Here is a 26,095-nt window from a genome sequence, read left to right on the forward strand (position 1 = left end):
GGGATCCGTTTACGGCACAGGAAGCTCCCAAACAAATAAACCCCAGCCCAGGTTCACGTGACGGTCCGATTGACCCGTCCCGTGGACTAACGACGGGATTCCCACGACGTACTGAATCCGTTGCTCACGTGTCGTGCGAACCAGTCCCCGTGAGCCGAGACTCTTTATGGCAGATGCAAGTACTAGGAAGGCAGAAGCTCAGCTTCGGATTGGTATCCAGAACAGGCTTCCTCCGGGACGATCCTGCTCAAACCACCCGGGCTGAGCTGCCGCCCTGGAGGCGAAGAGCCACGTCTGAACGCGCCAGCTGCATCGCCTCGCCAAACATTCAAACTCCGCCGGAGCCAATCAGAGCGCAGCAGTGAGATCCAACGTTCCATCCGCCTCAAACTTCAAAGGCATTACAGTCCCTCTGATTGACGGGCGATTCCACCAATCAGTCTTTCGGGTTTCAAACGGGAGCCAATCAGAGTCAAAGTCGGCGAGGCGGGAGGAAGGAGGGCATCGACGAGCCGGCCCGCCTTTGAAAATTAAAAGCTACGCGAAGGGCCAATGAAGCGCCGCATGCTGGTGCCCGCCGGCCAATCCGGCCTCTCTGTCTGATTTTTTTCTCCCAGCTCGCTTCGCTATTAACGAACCAATGGGAAAGGGCGTAGCTTCTAAGGCGCTCAATTAGAGCTCTCGTTTCATCTTGGGGCGTTATCCCAGTCATTATCCAATGGATGTAAGGACGTCCTCGGGAGCAGCCAATGAAGAAGAGGATCGAATGACAGGGGCCCAATAGGGAGCGTCGTCTCTTCCAGTCAGCCAAGAAAGGGGCGGTCCCGCGAGGGGAGGGGAGAATGCCACCGCCTGAGGAATGTCAACTATTCAACATGGAGACGGCGGTTACTACGCTCGAGACCATGGTAAGTCTCGGGACTGCTGGCGGGCCGCCACCGCGCAGAACGGAGCCGCCGCTCCCTTGAGGACCGAAGTGGCCCCCTGAAGAGCGGCCTAAACGAACGGAAGGAACAAAAGGGGTGGAAAAGCCGCGGAGGAGGGCAGGAATGTAAGAAAACGTCCCCCCTCCCCCCGCCGGATCCAACCATTCCTCACGCCTGGAGGGGGGGAGGCTGGGAGTGTATCTGGGCGTGCCCATTATTCACCCCGAAAGGGGGATGGTGGGCTCGCTCCGTTTCTTTCTGCCGTCTTGCTCGAGGGGGGGCGTGGTCCATCAGTGGGCGTGGCTTCTTGGGCGGATCCATTCTCCCCGATTCCCGGGGGCGTGGCCAATACTGCGTGTGGGCGTGGCCAATACTGCGTGTGGGCGTGGCTTGTGGGCTGGGATGTTGCTGTGTGGTGGGTTGCATGGAAGGGAAAATGGGAAGAGATCCCTGAAAAGCATGGAAAAGGAAAAAAAAGAAATGTCACCTTCCCTTGCCCACAGATTGTCCTCAACTTACAACGGGTTCGTTGAGTGACCGAAGTTACAACCGTGCTGAAAAACCATTTTTCAAACTTAGGGACGCGTTCCCGGGGTCACGTGATCAAAATTCAGACGCTTGGCAACTGACTCGCATTTATGACGGTTGCAATGTTTGGGGGGGATCATGAGATCTCCTTTAGCGGCCTTCTGACGAGCAAACTCAATAGGGGAAGCCAGGTTCACTTAACAACCGTGTTTCTGACAACGACGGCTGGGGTTTACTTAACAGCTGTGGTCAGAAAGCTGTGGTCGTAAAATGGGACAAAACTCACTTAACGAATCTTTTCTCTAAGCCACAGAAATGTTGGGCTCGAATCGGTGGCGGGAAGTCGAGGGCTGCCTGTATTGCGCACGTACCTGTAGGAAATTATTGATTTGTTTTGTCATCTGAAAGCTTATTTGAGGACCTCCTAATCCCGTTGCCCTCTGGAGGGGCTGAGTGGACCCTAAATTTTATCGTCTGCCCATCCAAAGTGCTGCCTGGGGTTGATTCTACCTGCAATGTAGCAGGTCTGGAAAGCAGCAGATTAAGAAAAGGCAGATTTATCCCATTTCTGCCCATAAGCGAATTGAAAGTGGGGGAAGTCAGGCCCCCACCCCCACCCAGAGAAGGAGATATTAAAAAGGGCAGAATGTTATATTTCCTCAAAGGATCTTAAAAAGGCAGAAAAGCATGCCCAGTTTTTATTAATAGCCCCAAGTCTCCCTCCCCCACGTAGAAAGCAGCTCTGTAGAAATGCAGATATCATAATCCTTTCAGAAAGACTGGAACCTAGAAGCTTATAGCTGATGGGATTAGAAAGACAAAGATCCCTAGAATCAACAATCCCTCACACCAAAAAAACCCAACACAGGACATAGCCATCAGCCACAGCCCCAGGGAAGCAGGATATGACTTTTAGGATGTAATAGATTAACCCAACACCATCAGAATACCAGAAAGGCACACTCAGACTCAGGTCAAAGTTCATGCCATAGGAAGAACTCCAAACAAAAGCTCAAGAAGGTATAAAAACCCACCACTCCCAGCTCCATGTGGTCAGCTTTCCCGGAGCCACACTTTTGTCTGGCTTTGCTCTTCAATAAACTGCAACCTTCTTTCTCGAGCAGTCTCCATTTTGTTTGTTCCCAGCTTGGACTGGACCCTGATGAAGATTTTTCTTTCAACAAAAGCCAAGTACATGAGATTGTACCTCAGCCTATACCCAGTGCCACATTCAGCCATGGACCTTCCCCCCCCCCATCCTAGTTGGCACTGCAAGAATATTGTGAGGCTAAATAACAGTGAGAGCCAATTTGGTCAAATGGTTCAGGCACCAGGCTAGAAACCAGGGGAGAGTGAATTCTAGTCTTGCCTCAGGCATGAAATCCAATCAGGTGACTTTGGACCAATCACTAGGAGACTGAGTTCTAGTCCCACTTTAGGCATGAAAGCCAATTGGGGGACTTTGGGCCAATCACTAGGAGACTGTGAGTTCTAGTCCCACTTTAGGCATGAAAGCCAATTGGGGGACTTTGGGCCAATCACTAGGAGACTGTGAGTTCTAGTCCTACTTTAGGCAGCCAATTGGGGGACTTTGGACCAATCACTAGGAGACTGTGAGTTCTAGTCCCACTTTAGGCATGAAAGCCAATTGGGGGACTTTGGGCCAATCACTAGGAGACTGTGAGTTCTAGTGCCACTTTAGGCATGAAATCCAATCAGGTGACTTTGGACCAATCACTAGGAGACTGTGAGTTCTAGTCCCACCTTAGGCAAATAAGCTGATTGGGTGACTTTGGGGAGGTCATGAAAGCCTAAGCTGGGTGATTGTGGGCCAATTACCGGGAGGCTGTGAGTTCTAGTCCCACCTTAGGTATGAAAGCTGGCTGGGTGACTGGGTCAGACCCACTTTTTCAGCCAAACCCACCTCACAGGGTTTTCGTTGTGGATGAAATAAAAAGAAGAAGGACTATTAGTATGTTCCCTGCCTTGAGTTATTTATAAAAATAATAAAGGCAGAAAACAAATATTAACTGCTGTTGGAGCATCTTTTGGAAATGAAGCAATCATTGTTTAAGGAATGAAAAGTAGGTGTAAAAAAAAAAAAAAGAGCTCGGCTGCATTGGATCAGAAGGAAGCCCCAGTATATCAAATAGATAGATAGATATTAAAAATAGATTATTGGAAGACAAGTGAGAAAGGCGAAGGAACAATAAATGGGCCTGAACCGGCCAGTATTTCAATTTTTGTATGTGGTTGGGTTGGAATGGTTTTATTATTGTGTCCATTTAAACAGTGAATATTGTTCAGCAATGGGAAGTTAATATTTAATATGTTACATACACACAAACACACACACAAAGACATGTATATGGTATAGGGTTTCCTGCCTGAGCAGGGGGTTGGACTAGATGACCTCTAAGGTCCCTTCCAACTTTATCATCATCAATTATTATTATTATTATTATTATTATTATTATTATTATTATTATTATTATTATTATTATTATTATTATTATTATTATTATTATTATATAGTTTTCGGATCTATGGGAATTACTCTTGTTCTTTGCCCTGGAGTTATGAACTGACGCACACTCTTGTGTATAAAAAGTGACCTTGGAGGTCCAAGATCTAGTCCAACCCCCTGCTCAAGCCAGGAGATGTAACAACTGCAGTGATTCACTTAACAACTGTGGCCAAAAAAAAAAGGTCATAAAATCGTGCAAACTTCGCTTCACTGACTTGCTTAGCAACAGAAATTTTGGCTCAGTCGTAGTTGCAAGTCGAGGATTACCCGTACCCTGTTCCCCAAATCCTCCATCTCTTCTAAATATATAATGGAAAACCCAAGCAGCGTTTGACTGCTTTGCATCTTGGCAAGATCCAGAGGAATTCTCTTCTGCTTTTCCTTTGTTTGTTAGGGCGAAAGAACACACAGCACTAAGTTTCTTACACAAGAGAAACTTGGGTTTTCCGTTATATATTCAGAAGAAATGGAGGATTGGGGGAACAGGGTACAGGGTGGGACTAGATGACCTACAAGGTCCCTCCCAACACTGCTATTCTGTAATTAGTAACATGGTTGTGAAGACAGTCTGGCTTCCCCAGGATCTTTGTTTGTCTGAAGGTGGGAAAAGATGTTTCCATCACCTCGGGAACGCCGCAACCCTCATAAATATATATGCCGGTTGCCAAGTGGCCGAATTTTGATCACACGACCGGGGATACTGGAACGGTCGTAAGCGTGAAAAAGGGTCATACATAAGTCACTTTTTCCAGCACTGTTGTAACTCTGAAAGTTCACTAAATGCAGAGTTGAAAGTCGAGGACTACCTGCAAGTGAGGAATTCTTGGAACTCCTCAACGGGACCCAAAATAGGTTTTTGCTTTTAATTTCTGTGCTCATTATTGAACCTCTTCTGAGGATTACCATGCTTTCTAAGGTTTTCTGTCCTCCTAAGATTTATTTATTCATTATTTTTTTTATTAAAATTCTGCACCACCCATCTTCCCTACAAAATGACGATGGCTGGCTTGATGGCTGGCTGGCTTTTTTTTTTTTTGCTAAGGATGGCCTCTTGAAATTGCCTTCTCTTGTTATGAAAAACAGTTGCAAGAACTGGGTATGGTTAGTTTAGAGCAGTCCCCCCCCCAACCTTTGGGGCACCAGGGATTGGACCGGGGGTGTGTGGTTTCGTGGGTTGCCTGTATCCCATGGATGGGACTTCACTTGTTTACATGGCCTGATTTCTGGCGTGCCGCGGAAAGGAAGGACATGGGTTGACATGAAAGCAGTGTTTCAATATTTGAAGGGCTGCCACAAAGAAGAGGGGGGTCAAGCTATCCCCAAAGCACCTGAAGGCAGGAGAAGAAACCACAGATGGAAACTAATCAAGGAGAGAAGCAACCTAGAACTAAGGAGAAACTTCCTAACAGTTAGAACAATTAACCAGTGGAACAGCTTGCCTCCAGAAATCGTGGGTGCTCCATCACTGGAGATTTTTAAGAAGAGACTGGACAGTCACTTGTCTGAGATGGTATAGGTTCTCCTGCTTGAGCGGGAGGCTGGACTAGAAGACCTCCAAGGTCCCTTCCAACTCTGTTATTCTGTTTAATGAAGTCAAACACTTTCTATTTTTGCCAGTATGGATCATGGGACTCTTTGCTGTAAGGGGCAGAAGCTTGTCAAAGAGAGAAGCAACCTAGAACTAAGGAGGAATATCCTGACAGTGAGAACAATTAACCAGTGAGACAACCTGCCTCCAGAAATGATGAATGCTCCAACACTGGAAGTTTTTAAGAAGAGACTGGACAGGCATTTGTCTGAAATTTATACAGTCTCCTGCTTGAGCAGGGGGTCGGACTAGAAGACCTCCAAGATCCCTTCCAACTCTTGTCATTCTGTTCTTCTGTCTTGCTGTTTTCTGCAGGGTGAGAAGTGTCTGTCCACTGCCCTTTTTATGTTGTACTACTAGTGAACATGCACAAAAAGCAGTGCAATGTTAAAAGGGCATTGGCCAGTAATGCTCTTGTCAGCTAAAACACAACGTAAGGGGAAATCCTGCATCGTAATGGTTTGGGAGTCTGCGCAGTTGCCTAAAACAGGAATGGGAAATCCCACCTTGCCCTCTGGATGGATGGATTTATTTATTTATTTATTTTGAGTTTTGCTGCAGAAGCATTAAAACACGAGTGCGCTTTTGCATACAGGCTGCATTAACAGAGGGAGAGAATCAAGATCATGTGAAGTATTAATACCACTTTACAATGCCTTGGTAAGGCCACACTTGGAATACGGCATCCAGTTTTGGTCACCACGATGTAAAAAAGATGCTGAGACTCTAGAAAGAGTACAGAGAAGAGCAAGAAAGATGATCAGGGGACTGCAGGCTAAAGCATATAAGGAACGGCTGCTGGAACTGGGTATGTCTAGTTTAATGAAGAGAAGGACCAGGGAGGACATGATAGCCGTGTTCCAGTATCTCAGGGGCTGCCCCAAAGAAGAGGGAGTCAAGCTATTCTCCAAAGCACCTGAAGGCAGGATGAGAAGCAACGGGTGGAAACTCATCAAGGAGAGAAGCAACCTAAAACTAAGGAGAAACTTCCTGACAGTGAGAACAATTAACCAGTGGAACAACCTGCCTCCAGAAGCGGTGAATGCGCCAACACTGGAAGTTTTTAAGAAGAGACTGGACAGCCATTTGTCCGAAATGGTGTAGGGTTTCCTGCCTGAGCAGGGGGTTGGACTCGATGACCTCCAAGGTCCCTTCCAACTTTATTATTATTATTATTATTATTATTATTATTATTATTATTATTATTATTATTATTATTTGTGAACAACCGGTTCTCTGTGTTGGATGCCGCTTCCGGAAGTCCAGTTCTGGGCCCGGGCTACAGGTTCTGCCAAAGTGGTGCGAACTGGGTGAATCCCACCACTGGATACAAGTCTGCCAAAGTTTCCTGTGTGCCTAGTCTGTGCATCCTTTGCCTCTAAGAAAAAAAATAAAAGCTAGAGAGTTTCCTTTTGGCAAACAACTTTGCCTAAAAAAAAAAAAAACCCAGATTCCCTGATTATTGAAACGCTGCTGCAAATGGCAGGGTCGGGAAGGCCGATCTGCAGGAATGCGACTCCCCCTTGCAGGGCCTGCATTCTTTTCATCTTGGGCATGTTCCTGCACACATCCTCCCCCCCCCAGCCCTATGGAGGACTGTGCTTATCTCCTACTTTTACAAATAACTCTTGAGTCAGACCCCTGGAATCTAGCTGATGCTATGCGTGGAGACGGGTGACATGACAGCAGTCTTCCAATATCTCAGGGGCTGCCCCAAAGAAGAGTGAGTCAAGCTATTCTCCAAAGTACCTAAAGGCAGGACAAGAAGCAAAGGATGAAAACTAATCAAAGGAGAGAAGCAACCTAGAACTAAGGAGAAACTTCCTGACAGTTAGAACAATTAACCAGTGGAACAACCTGCCTCCAGAAGCGGTGAATGCTCCAACACTGGAGGTTTTTAAGAAGAGACTGGACAGCCATTTGTCTGAAAAGAGTTCAATCTAGATTTCTGTGGACATTTTTTTTTTGCAGCGCTTAAAAAAAATGTGCTGCAATACACATTCCACGATATGGCTTTTGGCCATTTGTTTTCGGTTCGGCACATTTTATTTGAAGCTAGAATGTTTTGATTTCTCTTAATAGTTGTTTCAAAACTTCATGGGTGAAGTTGATTGATGTTTTTCTTAAAAGTAAGGAGAACTTAAGGACTTCAGAGAATGAATGGGTTTTGAAGCTGCCGAATTGCAACAAGGCTATCAGAACGTTACGGTGTCCAGTAACATAACTGTGAAACAATGACAAGGACATCCACCTTCATACTACCAAAATTTGAACAGGGAATCAGGTGTACCTTTACGAATTATGAAGCAACGGATGGAAAGTCCTCAAGGAGAGAAGCAAGCTAGAACTAAGGAGGAATTTCATGACAGTGAGAACAATTAACCAGTGGAACAGCTTGCCACCAGAAGTTGTGAATGCTCCAACGCTGGAGGTTTTTAAGAAGTCCACAAGTCTTAAAGTGGCCAAGTTTGAGGACCCCTGGTGTAAGGTCTCCTGCTTGAGCAGGGGGCTGGACTAGAAGACCTCCAAGGTCCCTTCCCACTCTTGTCACACTGTTCCCCAAGCGTTTTCCTGCTGACAGGAGCTCTGACTTCATTGCACTACTGTACTTCACGGCTAGCAGTGCAATAGTATTGTCAAAGCACTTGCGAGCAGATCCTGCAACGGTGGCCTGCTGGTGCCACACATTTCCTCCCAACCCTCTGTGGCCGGATGGAGCATTTTGGGCTCTGAAGAATCTGGGCTCTCACATGACCTGTTGATAAAAGAGGTATAAAACTTTAATTGGTCAAAGAACAGAGGAAAGATTCTGGTCGGTAGGTCAGTTTTAGAAGCCACGGTGGGAGCAATAGGCTGGCTCTGTAAACTGCTTAGAGAGGACTGTAAAGCAATATGGAGCGGTATATAAATGCTATTCCTTTTCCCTTTACTTTCCTCCTTTCCCTTTCCTGCCTCTCCTTTCCTTCCATTTCTCTTCCCTTCCCTTTCCTTTCCCCTCCTTTCATTTCCCTTTCCTCCTTTCCTTTCCTTCCCTTTTCCTTCCTTTCCTTTCCTTCCCTTTCCTCCTTTCCCTTCCCTTCCCTCCTTTCCTTTCCTCCCCTTTCCCTTCCCTTTCCTCCTTTCCTTTCCTCTCCTCCCCTCCCCTTTCCTTTCCTTTCATTTCTCCTTTTCTTTTCTGTCCTTCCCTTCCATTTCCCTTTCCTCCTTTCACTTCCCTTCCCTTTGCTCCTTTCCTTTCCTCCCCTTTCCCTTTCCTTTCTCTTCCTTCCCTTCCCTTCCCTTCCCTTTCATTTCTCTTTCCTCCTTTCACTTTCCTTCCCCCTTTCCTTTCTTCCCCTTTCCCTTCCCTTTCCTCCTTTCCTTTCCTCTCCTCTCCTCCCCTTTCCCTTCCTTTCCTTCCCTTCCCTTTCCTTCCGTTTTTCTTTCCTCCTTTCACTTCCCTTTCCTTTCCTCCCCTTTTCCTTTCCTTTCCCTTCCTTTCCTTCCCTTCCCTTTCCTTCCATTTCTCTTTCCTCCTTTCACTTCCCTTCCCTCCTTTCCTCTCCTTTCCCTTTCCCTTCCCTTTCCTCCTTTCCTTCCCTTTCCCTTTCCTCCTTTTACTTCCCTTCCCTTTCCTTCTTCCCTTTCCTTTCCCTGATGGCATAGTGGTTAAAAGGCAGCATTGCAGGCTGTCTTTGGCCACAGCCAGGAGTTCAATCCTGACCGGCTCAAGGTCGACTCAGCTTTCCGTCCTTCCGAGCAGGTAAAATGACGACCTAGATTGTTGGGGGGGGCGAGATGCTGACTCTGTAAACCCCTTAGAGGGCTGTAAAGCACTGTGAAGCGGTCTATAAGTCAAAGGGCTCTTGCTATTTGCTGAAAGGCAGCTGGCAGAAGGAAGTTGCTAAATGGTCTCTGAAAACGCCGGCTCTGGAGGTCCAAAGGTTCTCCTCACTGAGGCTGCTTCTGCGGCTTCACAGTTGGTTGGGTCCAGTTGATGATTCCTGTAATGACTCTGCAGTTTATTCAACAATTTATTTACTATTTACAGTATTAGATTTCTGTCTTGCTTCTATTGTTTTATAAATAACTCGGCAATGAACATACATAATGCTCCTTCCTCCTTCTGTTTTCCGCACAACAACCCTGTGAGGTGGGTTGGGCGGAAAAAGGACTGGCCCAAAGTCACCCAGCCGGCTTTCATGCCTAAGGCGGTGCTAGAACTCACCGTCTCCTGGTGATTGGCTCAAAGTCACCAGCTGGCTTTTTCATAACTTAGGGGCGGTGCTAGAACTCACCATTTCCTGGTGATTGGCTCACCCAGCTGCCTTGCATGCCTAAGGCGGGACTAGAACTCACCGTCTCCTGGTGATTGGCTCAAAGTCACCCAGCTGGCTTTCATGCCTAAGGCGGTACTAGAACTCACCTTCTCCTGGTGATTGGCTCAAAGTCACCCAGCTGGCTTTTTCATACCTTAGGGGCGGTGCTAGAACTCACCATTTCCTGGTGATTGGCTCACCCAGCCGGCTTGCATGCCTAAGGCGGGACTAGAACTCACCGTCTCCTGGTGATTGGCTCAAAGTCACCCAGCTGCTTTCATGCCTAAGGCGGTACTAGAACTCACCTTCTCCTGGTGATTGGCTCAAAGTCACCCAGCTGGCTTTTTCATACCTTAGGGGCGGTGCTAGAACTCACAATTTCCTGGTGATTGGCTCACCCAGCCGGCTTGCATGCCTAAGGCGGGACTAGAACTCACCATCTCCTAGTGATTGGCTCAAAGTCACCCAGCTAGCTTTCATGCCTAAGGCGGGACTAGAACTCACCATCTCCTAGTGATTGGCTCAAAGTCACCCAGCTGGCTTTTTCATGCCTAAGGCGGTGCTAGAACTCGTCTCCTGGTTTCTAGCCTGATACCTTAACCACCACACACCAAACTGGCTCTCCGTTCATAATGAATGAAGGACAGAATTTGTCTCTCTTTAACATGCTCAGTCTCCACTTTCTATTGATATATTTAGTCTAAACCTAACCCTAACCCTATTCCTAATCCTAACCCTAATCTGTTGGTATATGACAGGGGTAGGCAACCTTGGCTCTTTTATGACTCATGGACTTCATCTCCCAGAATTCCTGAGCCAGCATGGGGAACTATGGCCCCTTCATGACTCGTGGACTTCAACTCCCAGAATTCCTGAGCCAGCACCGGGGAACTATGGCCCCTTCATGACTCGTGGACTTCAACTCCCAGAATTCCTGAGCCAGCATGGGGAACTATGGCCCCTTCATGACTCGTGGACTTCAACTCCCAGAATTCCTGAGCCAGCACCGGGGAACTATGGCCCCTTCATGACTCGTGGACTTCAACTCCCAGAATTCCCGAGCCAGCATGGCTCAGCATGGAAACCTCTCAATTTCTCCTCAGCATGGCTGGCTCAGGAATTCTGGGAGTTGAAGTCCACCAGTCATAAAAGAGCCAAGGTTGCCTACCCCTGGTATATGAAATCTGTCTGTTCTATGGAAACAAGCCTGCAAACTCTGGTGAAATCATAGTGGCTTTATATACCGGTAGTCTTCGACTTAACGGCAGTTGAGGCCAACATTTCTGTTGCTGAGCGGGGCAGTGAAGTGAGTTTGGCCCCATTTTATGAGCTTTCTTGCCACCGTCGTTCCGTGAATCACTGCAGTTCAGTTAGGGACCCAGTTGTGGAGTGATTTTGCTTGTCAGAAGGTCACAAAAGCTGGTCACATCACCCTGGGACACTGCAACCGTCATAAATCTGAATCGGTTGCCGAGCGTTTGAATTTTGATCATGTAACCATAGGGATGTAAGTGTGAAAAACGGTCCTCACTCACTTTTTTTAGTCACTAAACGGATGACTGTAAGTCAAGGGCTACCTGTACTGTTTTATCCTTTATGAAGAATGGATTGGTGATTTGAAACAAGGAATTAGGGCCTGAAATAGCAGCTCCTCGCATTGGGGTAAGTTGCAGGAGATACTCAACAGAAAGAATGCAGAGAAGAGCAACTAAGATGATTAGGAGAGTAAAAGCTAAAGCGTGAAGAACGGTTGCAGGAACTGGGTATATCTAATTTAATGAAAAGGACTAGGGCAGGGGTAGGCAACCTTGGCTCTTTTATGACTCATGGACTTCAACTCCCAGAATTCCTGAGCCGGCATGGCTCAGCATGGAAACCTCTCCCTTTCCCCTCAGCATGGCTGGCTCAGGAATTCTGGGAGTTGAAGTCTATGAGTCATAAAAGAGCCAAGGTTGCCTACCCCTGACCCAGGTGCAGGAAATCTTGGATCTACAACAGTGATGGCGAACCTTTTAGAGACCGAGTGCCCAAACTGCAACCCAAAACCTACTTATGTATCGTCGGGTGCCGGGTGGGCGTGGCCCATTGGGTGAGCGTGACTGGGGTGGTAATGGCAGACTGGGTGGGACTAAAAAGTTCAATCAATCAATTCCAAGTTGAAATTGATTGATTGATTGGACCTTTTTTTTTTTTTTTGAACACGGCAGCGGAGGCCTAAAGCAAAAAGGTTTTATAAAACCCAGCTGAAGGCCTAGGACTGGGACGACGGCACGTGTGCCCACAAAGAGGGCTCTGAGTGCCGCCTCTGGCACACGTGCCATAGGTTCGCCACCACTGACCTACAACCATCCATTTAGTGACAGTTCAAAGTTACAGTGGCACTGAAAAAAGTGAGTTATGACAACTGCTCACACTTACAACCTTTGCAGCATCAACATGGTCATTAATACATGCCGGTTGTCAAGCACCCAAACTTTGATCCCATGACCGCGGGGATGCTGTGATAGTCATAAGTGTGAGGACCAGTTATAAGTCACTGTTTGTCAGGGCCGCTGCTCACTAAACAAATGATTGTAAGTTGAGGACTACCTGTATCTCTTTAAGATTTACACCACAACCTACTACTTGATAAGACAGAAAAATGTGGGTCAGACAGCATCATCACCAGATGGATCTGTAGCTGGATGACCGGCCATACTCAGCGAGTGGTCCTCAATGGAACCGCATCTACATGGAGGGAAGTGTGTAGTGGGGTGCCCCAGGGCTCTGTTCTGGGCCCAGTGCTCTTCAGCATCTTCAACAACGATCTGAACGAGGGGATAGATGGGGAACTCATCAAATTTGCAGATGACACCAAGCTGGCAGGAATAGCCAACACTCCAGAAGACAGGCTTAGGATACAGGAGGATCTGGACAGACTTGAACACTGGGCGCTATCTAACAAAATGAAATTCAGCTGTGAAAAAAGTAAGGTTCTACATTTAGGCAAGAAAAACCAAATGTACAGGTATAGTATAGGGGGTACCTTGCTCAATAGTAGTAATTGTGAGAGGGACCTCGGAGTCCTAGTGGACAACCACTTAAATAGGAGCCAGCCGTGTGCTGCAGCTGCCAAAAAAGCCAACACAGTGCTAGGCTACATTAACAGAGGGATAGAATCAAGATCACGTGAAGAGTTAATACCGCTTTACAAGGCCTTGGTAAGGCCACACTTGGAATACTGCATCCAGTTTTGGTCACCACGATGTAAAGAAGATGTTGAGATTCTAGAAAGAGTGCAGAGAAGAGCAACAAAGATGATTAGGGGACTGGAGGCTAAAGCATATAAGGAAAGGCTGCTGGAATTGGGTATGTCTAGTTTAATGAAGAGAAGGATGAGGGGGGACATGATAGCAGCCTTCCAGTATCTCAGGGGCTGCCACAAAGAAGAGGGAGTCAAGCTATTCTCCAAAGCGCCTGAAGGCAGGACAAGAAGCAACGGGTGGAAACTAAGCAAGGAGAGAACCAGGACAAATTTTCTGACAGTTTTAGAATAATTAATCAGTGGAACAACCTGCCTCCAGAAATTGCGCATGCTCCAACACTGGAAGTTTTTAAGAAGAGATTGGACAAGCATTTGTTTAAAATGGTGTGGGGCTTCCTGCTTGAGCTGGGGGTTGGACTAGAAGACCTCCAGATTCCCTTCCAACTTTGTTATTCTGTTAAGAGAGGGTGAGATGCCATCAATATGGAAAGATACAGTCCTTCTTTTCCGTTCCATTCCATTCTCAATAAAGATTTGTATTCCATTCACTCTACTCCAGTCTACTCTACTCTACTCTACTCTACTCTACTCTACTCTACTCTACTCTACTCTACTCTACTGTTCTTTCATTTATTCATTAAATGTTTATGCCATCCATCTCCCCTACAAGATGACTCTTATGCCATCTTTCCTGCCCCAATTTGTACTAAGTACCGGTGTTATGTGGTGGTCCTCTCGCTCTGTACATCACGTTAATGGCTTGTGATGGTTTTTCATGTTTTAGTTCCAGAAGGCCGAATCTGATCTGGATTACATCCAGACAACGTTGGAGTTTGAAATGATGAAACAGCTTCCTAATGGACTTGCTCAAGAGGTATCGTCCTTAGCTTGAAAGCATGGCTAACATCCTCTAAAGAAATATTTTAAAACGATATCTTTAAGGTTCCTAAGTGTGACCATATTTTAGCACCGTTGTCTGGAGTTGCACAGCCCATAAACCATGATTTACAAACTCCAGTTTTCAGATTGACCCTATGAAGCCAGAACAAACCTGGGACTTGAATGATGCTAGCCATTATAACCTATAGAATATTTGTAGCTGAGGATTGAACTGTGGGGTCGTTCGTACTTGCTGGGCTAGGATGTTACCCAACTAGATAAAACATCATTAGTGGTAAAAGAAGAAATCATGACTGATAAGAAATGGATGGAATATAAAAGGAAAATTAAGCTTAAAACAAAAACCACGAAAATAGGATGCATAGGTGAACTAATGAGACGATGGTTATAAGAATAATATAAGATGGAAAAAAACGTTACACATAGAGATGATTATTATTTGTACAAATAGAAAAAAATGTCTATTTAATCATATACTGAGAATATTAAGAATTACATTTTGTTTAAGATTGACAAAGGAATATATAAATGGAAGAAGGGAAGATCAAAGAAATATATTATTAATTAATATACGAATCGGGGGATTATCGAATTCAATCATTACAGATGTTAATTGATTATCATTGTCTTTTTTTCCCCCTTTTTAAAATGTAAACCAAGACAACACGCTGTGTACCAGGCACTGGAGATTTGTCGTTAAAAACCAATAAAGTATATATACAATTAGTGGTAAAAGAAGGAGGGGTTTACACAGAGGAGGAGGAAGCGGACAACTGAGATTGGTTGTTTTCTTGCAGATGTTTCATGACCAAACTAGGTAACCTTGTCAATTTTATTGGGAGTGTTTCCTTCTTGTCACTTAAACAGACAGCACTCCTCTGTAACATTGACGATGTTACCTAGTTCGGTCATGAAACGTCTGTAGGGAAACAAGCTGACAGAGCACCCAGGACCCCATAGCCATTATAATTTTGCTTCTTTCTGAAACAGGCAATTTTGGGAGCTTATGATTATACCCCATACGTGCATACAGATTTAAGGCTTGTCTTACTTTATCTATCTTTGCCCTTGGAAAACTGCTCAATGTATTTGTCTGTGGAGATTCTCAGTCATCCGGGTCATGGTTGCCCCAAAGGTGCTTTTTCAAAAACCAACTGGATTTTCTTCCTTGAAAATCTTTTGCTCCTCCAGGAACCTTCAGTCAGAACTGAAGAAGCCTCTTTGGAGGAGAAGCGAAATATCTTCAAGGAACGGCTGCTGGAATTGGGTCTGTCTAGTAGTTTAATGAAGAGAAGGACGAGGGGGGTACATGATAGCAGTCTTCCAGTATCTCAGGGGCTGCCCCAAAGAAGAGGGAGTCAAGCTATTCTCCAAAGCACCTGAAGGCAGGACAAGAAGCAACGGATGGAAACTCATCAAAGAGAAAAGCAACCTAGAACTAGGGAGAAACTTCCTGACAGTGAGAAGAATTAACCAGTGGAACTCCTTGCCTCCAGAAGCAGTGAATGCTCCAACACGAAGTTTTCAAGAAGAGACTGGACAGCCATTTGTCTGAAATAGTATAGGGTTTCCTGCCTGAGCAGGGGGTTGGACTAGATGACCTCCAAGATCCCTTCCAACTTATTATTATTATTATTAGTATTAGTATTATTATTAGTATTATTATTATTAAAACAAAACAAGCCCAGTTGCCTTTTGAAAAAGCACCTTTGTCGAGACTGTAACCCCCCAAAGACCGAATACTTTTCCCCAGGCTAACTAACTTAATAGAAGTACTGATTAACGTAGAGATTACCTATTAACGTTCTGGAGATGGAAAGCCCAAGCTTTTTTTTTTTCTCCCCTTGATCCAATCAACATAATTGAGGTTTGCAAAAAATACTTGGATCAAAAGAAGCTTTCTGCACTCGGCAGTTAACACTCAGAATAGATTCCCGATTCCCCATCCCTAATTCTCATATTCGATCTTCAGCGTCCGGTGAAATTGATTGACAACACAGCACAGAACGGGCCAAAAGAAGTTCTTCCGTGTGCCCTTGTTGGTGTCAACTTGGGGAATTGGCTTAAATAGTTGTGAAGAAGCCACCTGTTCTGTTTTCCAACTGTTTCTTCGCGTTCTTGATGATCCTATGGCAGGGGTCTTCAAACTTGGCCCTTTGATGACTTGTGGACTTCAACTCCCAGAATTCCTCAGCCAGGCACGTGTGCCTGGCTGAGGAATTCTGGGAGTTGAAGTCCACAAGTCATCAAAGGGCCAAGATTGAAGACCCCTGCTTGTGGACTTCAACTCCCAGAATTCCTCAGCCAGTGTGCCTGGCTGAGGAATTCTGGGAGTTGAAGTCCACAAGTCATCAAAGGGCCAAGTTTGAAGACCCCGTCCTATGGAGTGGTTGACTGCAGCAGCCATAATGTCTGCTCAGTTAGCTGTTGGGAGCTGAAGGCGAAGAGATATGGTAACTACAGATAGTCTTCGACTTACGCTCACAATTGAGCCCAACATCTCTGTTGCAAAGTGAGACAGTTGTTAAGTATGTTTTGCCCTGAAGTTTCTTCTGCTCTGACTGGATGGTGGGGAATGGAAGGATTTATACTCCTTGCAGACAGCTGGTCATTTGCATCCTTTTAGAGAGAGTCGTTGAGGCCACTAGGAGGTTTGTCTGTGATACAGGAGAACAAACCCATCAGGACAAGAGTCAGCAGCCCATCTGCCTTTAAAAGACGAAGGCCGCTCTTTCGAAGACAGCAAAGTCCACATTTTGGACAGGGAGGAGTGCTGGCTTGAAAGAGGGGTCAAAGAGGCCATCTAGGTCAAAATTGAACAGCCCTCCCTCAACAGAGGGGGAGGATACGACATCATCCATCTCCAGTCTACCACACAGTCCTTTAGGCAATTCCAAGAAGGCTCCACACCCATTTGCACCCCTCAGGTGACCCTGAGGACACAGGTAAATCTCCAGGTGGCCTCAACGATCCTCTACAAGGATGGAAATGACCGGCTGTCTGCAAGGAGTATAAATCCTTCCACTCCCCGCCATCCGGTCAGAGCTGAAGAAGCTTCTTGGATGAGAAGAGAAATGTTTTCAAAGAAGAAACAAAGTCCAGTTGCCTTGTGAAAAAGCACCTTTGGGAGAAACAGGTAATGCAGTTTTGGGCTGCATCAATGGAGGTAGTATGTAAAGCAGGGGCCTTCGAACTTGGCCCTTTTATGACTTTTGGACTTCAGCTCCCAGAATTCCTCAGCCAGCAGTTGAAGTCCACAAGTCATAAAAGGGTCAAGTTGGAAGACTCTTGCTTGTGGACTTCAACTCCCAGAATTCCTCAGCCAGCCGTGCCTGGCTGAGGAATTCTGGGAGTTGAAGTCCACAAGTCATAAAAGGGCCAAGGTTTGAAGACCCCTGATGTAAAGTCAGAGCTCCCCTCTCTGTTGCCCTGATCACACCCCCTCTGCCATACCCAGTCCAATTCTGTTAATTGAATAGCCTAATTGAATTCTCATCTCAGATTTCTTGAAAGACTTCCAGGTGGATTGTGGCTTGTTTAGAATTCTACAGGTAGTCCTTGACTTAGGACCACAATTGAACATTCATTCTTACGTTGTTCTGAATCTGCTCTCGTGGACCTTCTCTTCTTAATGCTTGATGCTTTTTGGTCTTTCCGGATTTCCGGCCTTGAAAACAGGAAAATCCTCTGGTCCTGATACAGCAGCTGTCAGTGGTGAAATCCCGTTACAAAAGCTTGTGCGAACAGCTGGAGAAGATTTCTGTGGAGCGGCGAGAGTCCACGCGTGTCATCCGTGCCACCCTGGCTAAAACCATGAAGCTGGTCCAGGAAATGCAGCAGCACACCGGGACAGAGGTGACACTTTGCTCTTGATTGCTACTGTGATGTGTGCATCCCTCAAGATTTTACCTTCTCCTCTTCCTTTGGAATATTTGCGAGAGTGGACGAAGCTCCGTTTGAATCACCAGGAAACGTTTCTAGCGATCGGCCTGCCTCAAGCCAGCATTGTTTATAACCAGCCAGAAATAGGACCACATCTCAAATCATGCCAATATTTGTAGCTCAGGGTCCTTGGTGCCATCAGAACTTGTTTTTTTGCAGACGTTTCATGACCCAACTAGGTAACATCAGTGGTAGAAGGGAGGGGGCTGTGCAGAGAGGAGGAGGAGGAGGAGGACGGTGGGGTCCTTGGTGCCATCAGAACTTGTTTTCTTGCAGACGTTTCATGACCCAACTAGGTAATATCATCAGTGCCTGAAGGGAATGTGAGGTATACTCCCTGTTTTTATTCGTGGCTTTCCCTCTCAGTGTTTGTGGGAGTGTTTTTGATGATGCTTAGATTAGGCTGTTATTTATTAAATAGAATAGAATAGAATAGAATAGAATAGAATAGAATAGAATAGAATAGAAAATATGGAATAGAACAATATAGAATAGAGCAGAGCAGAGCAATGCTGGAAGGGACCTTGGAGGTCTTCTAGTCCAGCCCCCTGCTCAAGCAGAAGGACCTATACTAGTGATGGCGAACCTTTTAGAGACTGAGTGCCCAAACTGCAACCCAAAACCCACTTATGCATCGTCGAGTGCTGGGTGGGTGTGGCCATTGGGTGGGTGTGGCCAACGGGGGTGTGGCCCATTGGGTGGGCGTGGCTGCAGTGGTAATGGCAGACTAGGTGGGACTAAAAAGTTCAATCAATCAATTCCAACTTTGCAAGATCTTTTTTTTTCCCCGCGAGAAGTTGAAATTGACTGATTGAACCTTTTTTTCTTTTTTGCACACGGCGGGAGAGGCCTAAAGCAGTGATGGCAAACCTTTTAGAGACTGAGTGCCTAAACTGCAACCCAAAACCCATTTATGCATCTTCGAGTGCCGGGTGGTGTGGCCTATTGGGTGGGCGTGGCCCATTGGGTGGGTGCGGCTGCGGTGATAACAGCAGATTGGGTGGGACTAAAAAGTTCAATCAATCAATTCCAACTTTGCAAGACCTTTTTTTTTTCCAGGAGAAGTTGAAATTGACTGGGGTTGAACCTTTTTTTTTTTTGCACACGGCGGCAGAGGCCTAAAATGAAAATATTTTATAAAACCCAGCTGAAGGCCTAGGACTGGGGCGACAGCACGCGTGCCCACAGAGGGGGCTCTGAGTGCCGCCTCTGGCACCCATGTCATAGGTTCGCCACCACTGGCCTAAAGCGAAAAGGTTTTATAAAACCCAGTTGAAGGCCTAGGACTGGGGCGACGGCGCGTGTGCCCACAGAGAGGGCTCTGAGTGTCGCCTCTGGCACCCGTGCCATAGGTTCACCACCACTGACCTATACCATCTCAGACAAGTGACTGTCCAGTCTCTTCTTAAAAACCTCCAGTGATGGGGCACTCACGATTTCTGGAGGCAAGCTGTTCCACTGGTTAATTGTCCTCACTGTCAGGAAGTTTCTCCTTAATTCCAGGTTGCTTCTCTCCTTGATTAGTTTCCACCCGTTGCTTCTTGTTCTGCCCTCTGGTGCTTTGGAGAACAACGTGACCCCCTCTTCTTTGTGGCAGCCCCTCACATACTGGAACACTGCTATCATGTCACCCCTGTTTCTTTTTTTCTTTAGATTAGCCAAACCCAAGTCCCATTCTTTGTATGTTTTAGTCTCCAGGCCTTTGATCATCTTAGTTGCTCTTCTCTATATTTTTTCCAAACTCTCAATATCTGATTTGATTGGAGTGCATCCATGAACATCAACCAGCAGTCAGAAAACATGATGAAAACTCCTTAATTGCACATGTTCAGACTTCACCATAGATTCAACTGGGAAACTGAGATCTTAGACCAAGCCAAATAAAAAAAATACTAGAAAATTCCTGAAAAACTGGCACTTAGACAAATCAGCGCTCAACAGATGCAAAGAGATAAACCACATCTAGATCAAAAAGCTAAAAAGGAAAGCAAAAGAGCAAAACACCTCCTCACCAGCAATCAGCACTCAGATAAGCAGAAATTAACACCAACAGCAACTAGCCCAGGGGTAGGCAACCTTGGCTCTTTTATGACTCCCAGAATTCCTGAGCCGGCATAGCTCAGCATGGAAATCTCTCCATTTCAACTCAGCATGGCTGGCTCAGGAATTCTGGGAATTGAAGTCCACGAATCATAAAAGAGCCAAGGTTGCCTACCCCTGAAGTAGACCAACAATGAAGAAAAAAAAAATACCCCAATCAAGGAACTACCAGCTCAGACGACCAAGCTAACAATAAACAAAAGCCTAATCAAGGAACCGCCAAGAGCAGTCCCCACAAACACTGATAGGGCAAGCCACTTGTACTGTATATCCCTTCCCTTCTAGCACTGATGATGTTACCTAGTTGGGTCATGAAATGTCTGCAAGAAAACCACCAAGCTCAAGAGACCACCAAAGACCCTCACATCTCAAATAAGAGCTTGACGGCAGAGGGCAATTCTTTATTATGTATTACACGGGATTCTACCAACTCTTAAAAACTGCCTTTGAGCAGCTCTTTTGAGTAATCTGCTTATCCAATTAACCTAAAGGCAATATCCTAAACCATACATTATAGTTAATTGTTGTGTTCATACAAGCTCAGCCAAATCAAATGTGACAATGAAACACATTACCCTTAAGACATAACTGGCTTGTTTGGCTTAGCTGTTGCAGCTTATTAACGATTTATGATTTAGCAAGCCATTTCACTGTCGTGATTTAATTACCTTATGGTGTGAACACAGTAATTGTACTTTGTGAACTATAATTACAATTTAGAATCAAGTGAGGAAAGTCGGAAGCAATTTACCCAAGGCCAGCATCGGCAGATATATTATCTTTTCTGTTAATGTTTTGCCCATTTACTTCTTAAATGTATATCTTGCTTTCTCTACTAAATGGCCCTCAGAGCATCGAAGAACGTTCATATGAAAATAATAAAAAGCCATCTTACATTGGGAATTAAAAGCCTCTGTCAGCTTGTTGCAAAGTTTCATCGAAATCAACCATTTTGTTTTATAACATCAACAATAATAATAGTAAAGTTGGAAGGGACCTTGGAGGTCATCTAGTCCAACCCCCTGCTCAGGCAGGAAACCCTATATCATTTCAGACAAATGGCTGTCCAGTCTCTTCTTGAAGACTTCCAGTGTTGGAGCATTCACCGCTTCTGGAGGCAGGTAGTTCCACTGGTTAATTGTTCTGTCAAGAAGTTTCTCCTTAGTTCTAGGTTGCTTCTCTCCTTGCTTAGTTTCCATCCGTTGCTTCTTGTCCTGCCTTCAGGCGCTTTAGAGAATAGCTTGACTCCCTCTTCTTTGGGGCAGCCCCTGAGATATTGGAACCCTGCTATCCTGTCACCCCTCGTCCTTCTCTTCATTAAACTAGACATACCCAATTCCAGCAGCCGTTCCTTATATGTTTTAGCCTCCAATCCTCTAATCATCTTTGTTGCTCTTCTCTGCACTCTTTCTAGAGTCTCAGCATCCTTTTTACATCAGGGTGAGCAAAACTGGATGCCGTATTCCAGGTGTGGCTTTACCAAGGCCTTGTAAAGTGGTATTAACTCTTCACGTGATCTTGATTCTATCCTTCTGTCAATGTAGCCTAGAACTGTGTTGGCTTTTTTGGCAGCCGCAGCACACACGACTGGCTCATGTTTAAGGGATTGTCCACTAGGACTTACAACCATAAATGAGCCCAACATTTCGGTTGTTACGTGAGACATTTGTTAAGTGAGTTTTATTTATTTATTTATTTATTTATTTATTAATCGCATTTATATCCCACCCTTCTCCTTACGGACTCAGGGCGGCTGACAATTAGATAAAATACTAACATATACCTAATTAAAATTTAATTAAAACGAAATATTTAAATATGTCCAATTAAAAGTAATTAAAACCCCTTTAAAATCCCTTAGGCCAGTCCCGCTAGCTGGAACAACCACGTCTTGAGGGCGCGGCGGAAGGAAGGGAGATCAGGAATNAGGCTACCGGCAGCCAATGCAGCTCGCGCAAAAGCGGCGTGACGTGGGAGCGACGAGTCCCTCCCAACACCGCCCGCGCGGCTGCATTCTGAACTAGCTGGAGCCTCCGGGTGCTCCTCAAGGGAAGCCCCATGTAGAGAGCATTGCAGTAGTCCAGGCGGGAAGTCACAAGGGCATGAGTGACCGTGCGTAAGGCGTCTCGGTCCAGAAACGGCCTCAACTGGCGGATCAGGCGAACCTGATAAAACGCTCCCCTGGTCACGGCCGACAACTGGTCATCCAATGTCAACCGTGAATCCAGGAGAACACCCAAGTTGCGGACCCGATCTGAGGGGGCCAAAGTTTTGCTCCCTTTTACCACCTTTCCTGCCACAGTTGTTAAATGAAGCACCGCACTTGTTAAGTTAGCAACACGGTTGTTAAATCCATCTTCCCCATGGACTTTGCTTGTGAGAAGGTGGGAAAAGGGGATCACGTGACTCCGGGATGCTGTGACTATTTTAAATACAGGTTGGTTTCCAGCTGCCTGAATTTTGATCACGTGACCAAGGGGATGCTATGATGATTGTAAGTCGCTTTTTTCTCAGTGGCCCTGTAATTTTGAACCATCACTAAATGAATGGTTGTAAGTCAAGGACTAAGTGGAGCAGTAAACTTTTCTTATTGCTACAAACTTACAAAGAGCAAGACGTGCATTATTTTCTCTACTTCCCCAGATTCAGAATAAAGGTTGAAAGGGACCTCGGAGGTCTTCTAGTCCAACCCCCTGCTCAGGCAGGAAACCCTATACTGGGGTAGGCAATCTTGGCTCTTTTATGATTCGTGGACTTCAACTCCCAGAATTCCTGAGCCAGCCAAGCTGAGGAGAAATGGGGAGGTTTCCATGCTGAGCCATGCCGGCTCAGGAATTCTCGGAGCTTAAGTCCACGAGTCATAAAAGAGCCAAAGTTGCCTACCCCTGTTGTAAGTCAAGGACTACGTGTAGCAGTAAACGTTTGAGTCTATTGACTTTGTTTATGGGAAGGTTGCAAAAGGGAGTTGCATATGCTCACCACCAGCGGACTGCAAGTTCTAATCCTGCCTTCAGCATGAAAGCCGGCTGGGTGATTTTGGACCAGTCAACTCTCTCTCAGCCCAACCCACTTCACCGGTGTTACCGTGGGGAAAAAAGAGGAGGAAAGAGGAGTATTGTGTACTGCATGTTTGCTTCCTTGAGTTATTTGTAAAAACAGTAAAGGCAGGATAGAAATAAATTAAATAAGGAACGGCTGCTGGAACTGGGTATGTCTTGTTTAATGAAGGGAAGTACAAGGGGGGACATGATAGCAGTCTTCCAATATCTCAGGGGCTGCCCCAAAGAAGAGGGAGTCAAGCTATTCTCCAAAGCGCCTGAAGGCAGGACAAGAAACAACAGATGGAAACTAAACAAGGAGAGAAGCAACCTGGAACTAAGGAGAAACTTCCTGACAGTTAGAACAATTAACCAGTGGAACAACCTGCCTCCAGAAGCGGTGAATGCTCCAACACTGGAAGTTTTTAAGAAGAGACTGGATAGCCCAGGGGTAGGCAACCTTGTCTCTTTTATGACTCATGGACTTCAACTCCCAGAATTCCTGAGCCAGCAATTCTGGGAGTTGAAGTCCACGAGTCATAAAAGACAAGGTTGCCTACCCCTGGGATAGCCATTTGTCCGAAATGGTATAGGGTTTCCTGCCTGAGCAGGGGGTTGGACTAGATGACCTCCAAGGTCTCTTCCAACTTTATTATTATTATTATTATTATTATTATTATTATTATTATTATTATTATTATTATTATTATTATTATTATTATTATTATATGAAATCAACTCCTTTTCTTTCTTTTCTAGATCTCTTCTCTGTCTGAAGAAGAACAGCGTGCGATGCAGCACTTAATGTACCAGACTCCTGAAGTGAGAGAGTTTTTTTTATTTATAGATTTTATTAGTTTTTATATGGTTAGGAATAAGATAGGGTCGGGATTAGGGTTGGGGTTGGGGTTTATCCAAATAACATTTTCAATATTTAGCAAACAGCATAATGTCTGGGTACATGTATTTAACTAACAATAATAGATATAGTTAATTATCATAAACAATGTGTTAATTAATCACTCAGTAGCTTTCTTCTTGTTAATATATTCAAAATTACATATCACGTTCCTTTCTCTCTGACTCGTTTTCCTAGCCAATGATAGAAATTATCCCACGTTCTAAAGTACACCGAGTCTTCTTTCTTTTTAATCTTTAAAGTCAATCTATCCATTTCTGCACACTGTAGAATTTTCTTAATTAGTACTTCTTCAGTTGGTAAGTTTTCATTTTTCCACTGTTGGGCTAAAAGTAAAATCCCGGCCATTATAAGTTTGTAGCTTATGTATAAGTACAGCATTTTTTTTTTACTTCTGAAACGAAACTAAGGTTTTTTACAACCTGATTTTAAACTACTACTACTACTACTACTACTACTACTACTACTACTACTACTACTACTACTACTACTTCTTCTTCTTCTTCTTCTTCTTCTTCTTCTTCTTCTTCTTCTTCTTCTTCTTCTTCTTCTTCTTCTTCTTCTTCTTCTTCTTCTTCCATATCCGTTCTCGGACGCTGGCGATCCTGTTTTTATCAGCAGCTGCACGAAAAAGTGCTGCTGAGTTTTGTCCAAACCAGTCCCTTAGATTTTGAAGCCACGATGTTCTTCTTCTGCCTGGACCTCGTTTGCCTTCAATCTTTCCCTGGAGGATTAAATGGAGTATGCCGTATTTTTTTGGGTGTCGCATCACATGTCCGAAATATTCTAATTTTTGTTTTTTAATTGTTTTGATTATTTCCCTTGGCTTTCCCAGGCGGCTTATCACCTCCTCATTTCTGATCTTGTCAACCCAGCCTATACGCCTGTAAATCCACATTTCAAATGCTTCTAGTCCCTTCAGGTGGCCTTCTGTCAGAGACCAACTCTCTACTCCATAGAGCAGGATAGAAAAAATATAGCATAGTGGATGCTAGTTTCTTCTGTCTCTTAACTTCCGGCATAAAGATAGTTAGACTTTAAATTGGAGTATTGTGGGGCTCTATGTCCACTTTACAAGTAGTCCTCGACTTACAGCAGTTGATTTAGTAACCGTTCAAAGTTACGACGGTGCTAAAAAAAAGTGACTGACAGCCGTTTTTCACACAACTGTGGCAGCATCCCCAGGGTCGCGTGATCAAAATTCAAACGCTTGGCAACGGACTCGTCTTTGTGACCGTTGCAGCGTCCCAGCGTCACGCGATCCCCTTTTGCGACAAGCCAAGTCGATGGGGGTGCCAGGTTCACTTAACAGTTGTGTTACTGGTTTAACAACTGCAGCGATTCGCTTAACAGCTGTGGCAAGAAAGGTTGTGAAACGGGGCAAAAATGTCACTTCGCAATGTGTCATTCCGCAACGTACAGTTTTGGGCTCAGTTGCTGATGGTAAGTTGAGGACTGCCTGTAGAAGCACATTGGAGAAAAAATCAAATCAATCCAATCAACCTTGATTGTCAAAGTACAACAATGTGTACAATCTCATTGTACACATGTTATACTTTGACAATCAAGGTTGATTGGATTGATTTGATTTCTTCTCCATTGTGCTTATAAATTAAAGTGAGCTACGTATGCTTTTCTTTTTGTGAGAAAACGGGGGTGTTGTTTGCTTAAAACGGTCTCTGTTCTTTTTCTACAGAATTGCCCAGAAGAACATTAAATCCACTGATTCCTTGCTGAACATTCCAGAAAGAAGCTTCCCAGTGGGAGGTGATGAACAAGGCCATATATATCTTTTCATGTATATATATTTTTAACCTGTTGGACATTGTTCCTGCGTTTGGTACATAGGTTGCCAAGATACCATTAGATATCAATGTGTAAACAGTGCTGTTTTGAATTATGTGCCGGTGTTCATCTTGTATCTTTATTAAATTGTGAAAAAGTTTACAAAATGATCAGCCAGTGACCTGATCTGAATGCCTCTGCCCCAAGGGCAGGTTTTTATTGTTTGTATTATTGGTGTAAGCAAGCCTGCCCTTCTAGTATTTTAAAATAATTAAAATTATTTTCTGACCAAGCTAAACA

The 26,095-nt window shown here is 45.0% G+C and overlaps 1 protein-coding gene across 1 annotated transcript; it reads left to right on the forward strand.

The window, feature by feature from the left end:
• The first annotated feature begins 856 nt into the window (after positions 1 to 856).
• SKA2 (spindle and kinetochore associated complex subunit 2) lies at positions 857 to 26,095 on the forward strand. The gene is made up of 5 exons (XM_015824481.1): positions 857 to 908; positions 13,896 to 13,985; positions 17,690 to 17,866; positions 23,851 to 23,913; positions 25,707 to 26,095. Exons 1-5 carry the CDS (start codon positions 876 to 878, stop codon positions 25,725 to 25,727), a joined length of 384 nt encoding a protein of 127 aa, XP_015679967.1. The 5' UTR covers positions 857 to 875; the 3' UTR covers positions 25,728 to 26,095.

Source organism: Protobothrops mucrosquamatus, unplaced genomic scaffold (genome assembly GCF_001527695.2).
Source record: "Protobothrops mucrosquamatus isolate PMUCROS unplaced genomic scaffold, P.Mucros_1.0 scaffold2251, whole genome shotgun sequence".
Lineage (NCBI taxonomy): Eukaryota > Metazoa > Chordata > Lepidosauria > Squamata > Viperidae > Protobothrops > Protobothrops mucrosquamatus.

What these genes read in the sequence shown, in the direction of transcription:
- SKA2 (XM_015824481.1), top strand. Translation starts at nt 876, where the DNA reads ATGGAGACGGCGGTTACTACGCTCGAGACCATG. An exon ending in CTAATGGACTTGCTCAAGAG is followed by an intron (nt 13,986 to 17,689) that starts GTATCGTCCTTA and finishes CCTTGAAAACAG; the next exon opens with GAAAATCCTCTGGTCCTGAT. An exon ending in TAATGTACCAGACTCCTGAA is followed by an intron (nt 23,914 to 25,706) that starts GTGAGAGAGTTT and finishes CTTTTTCTACAG; the next exon opens with AATTGCCCAGAAGAACATTA.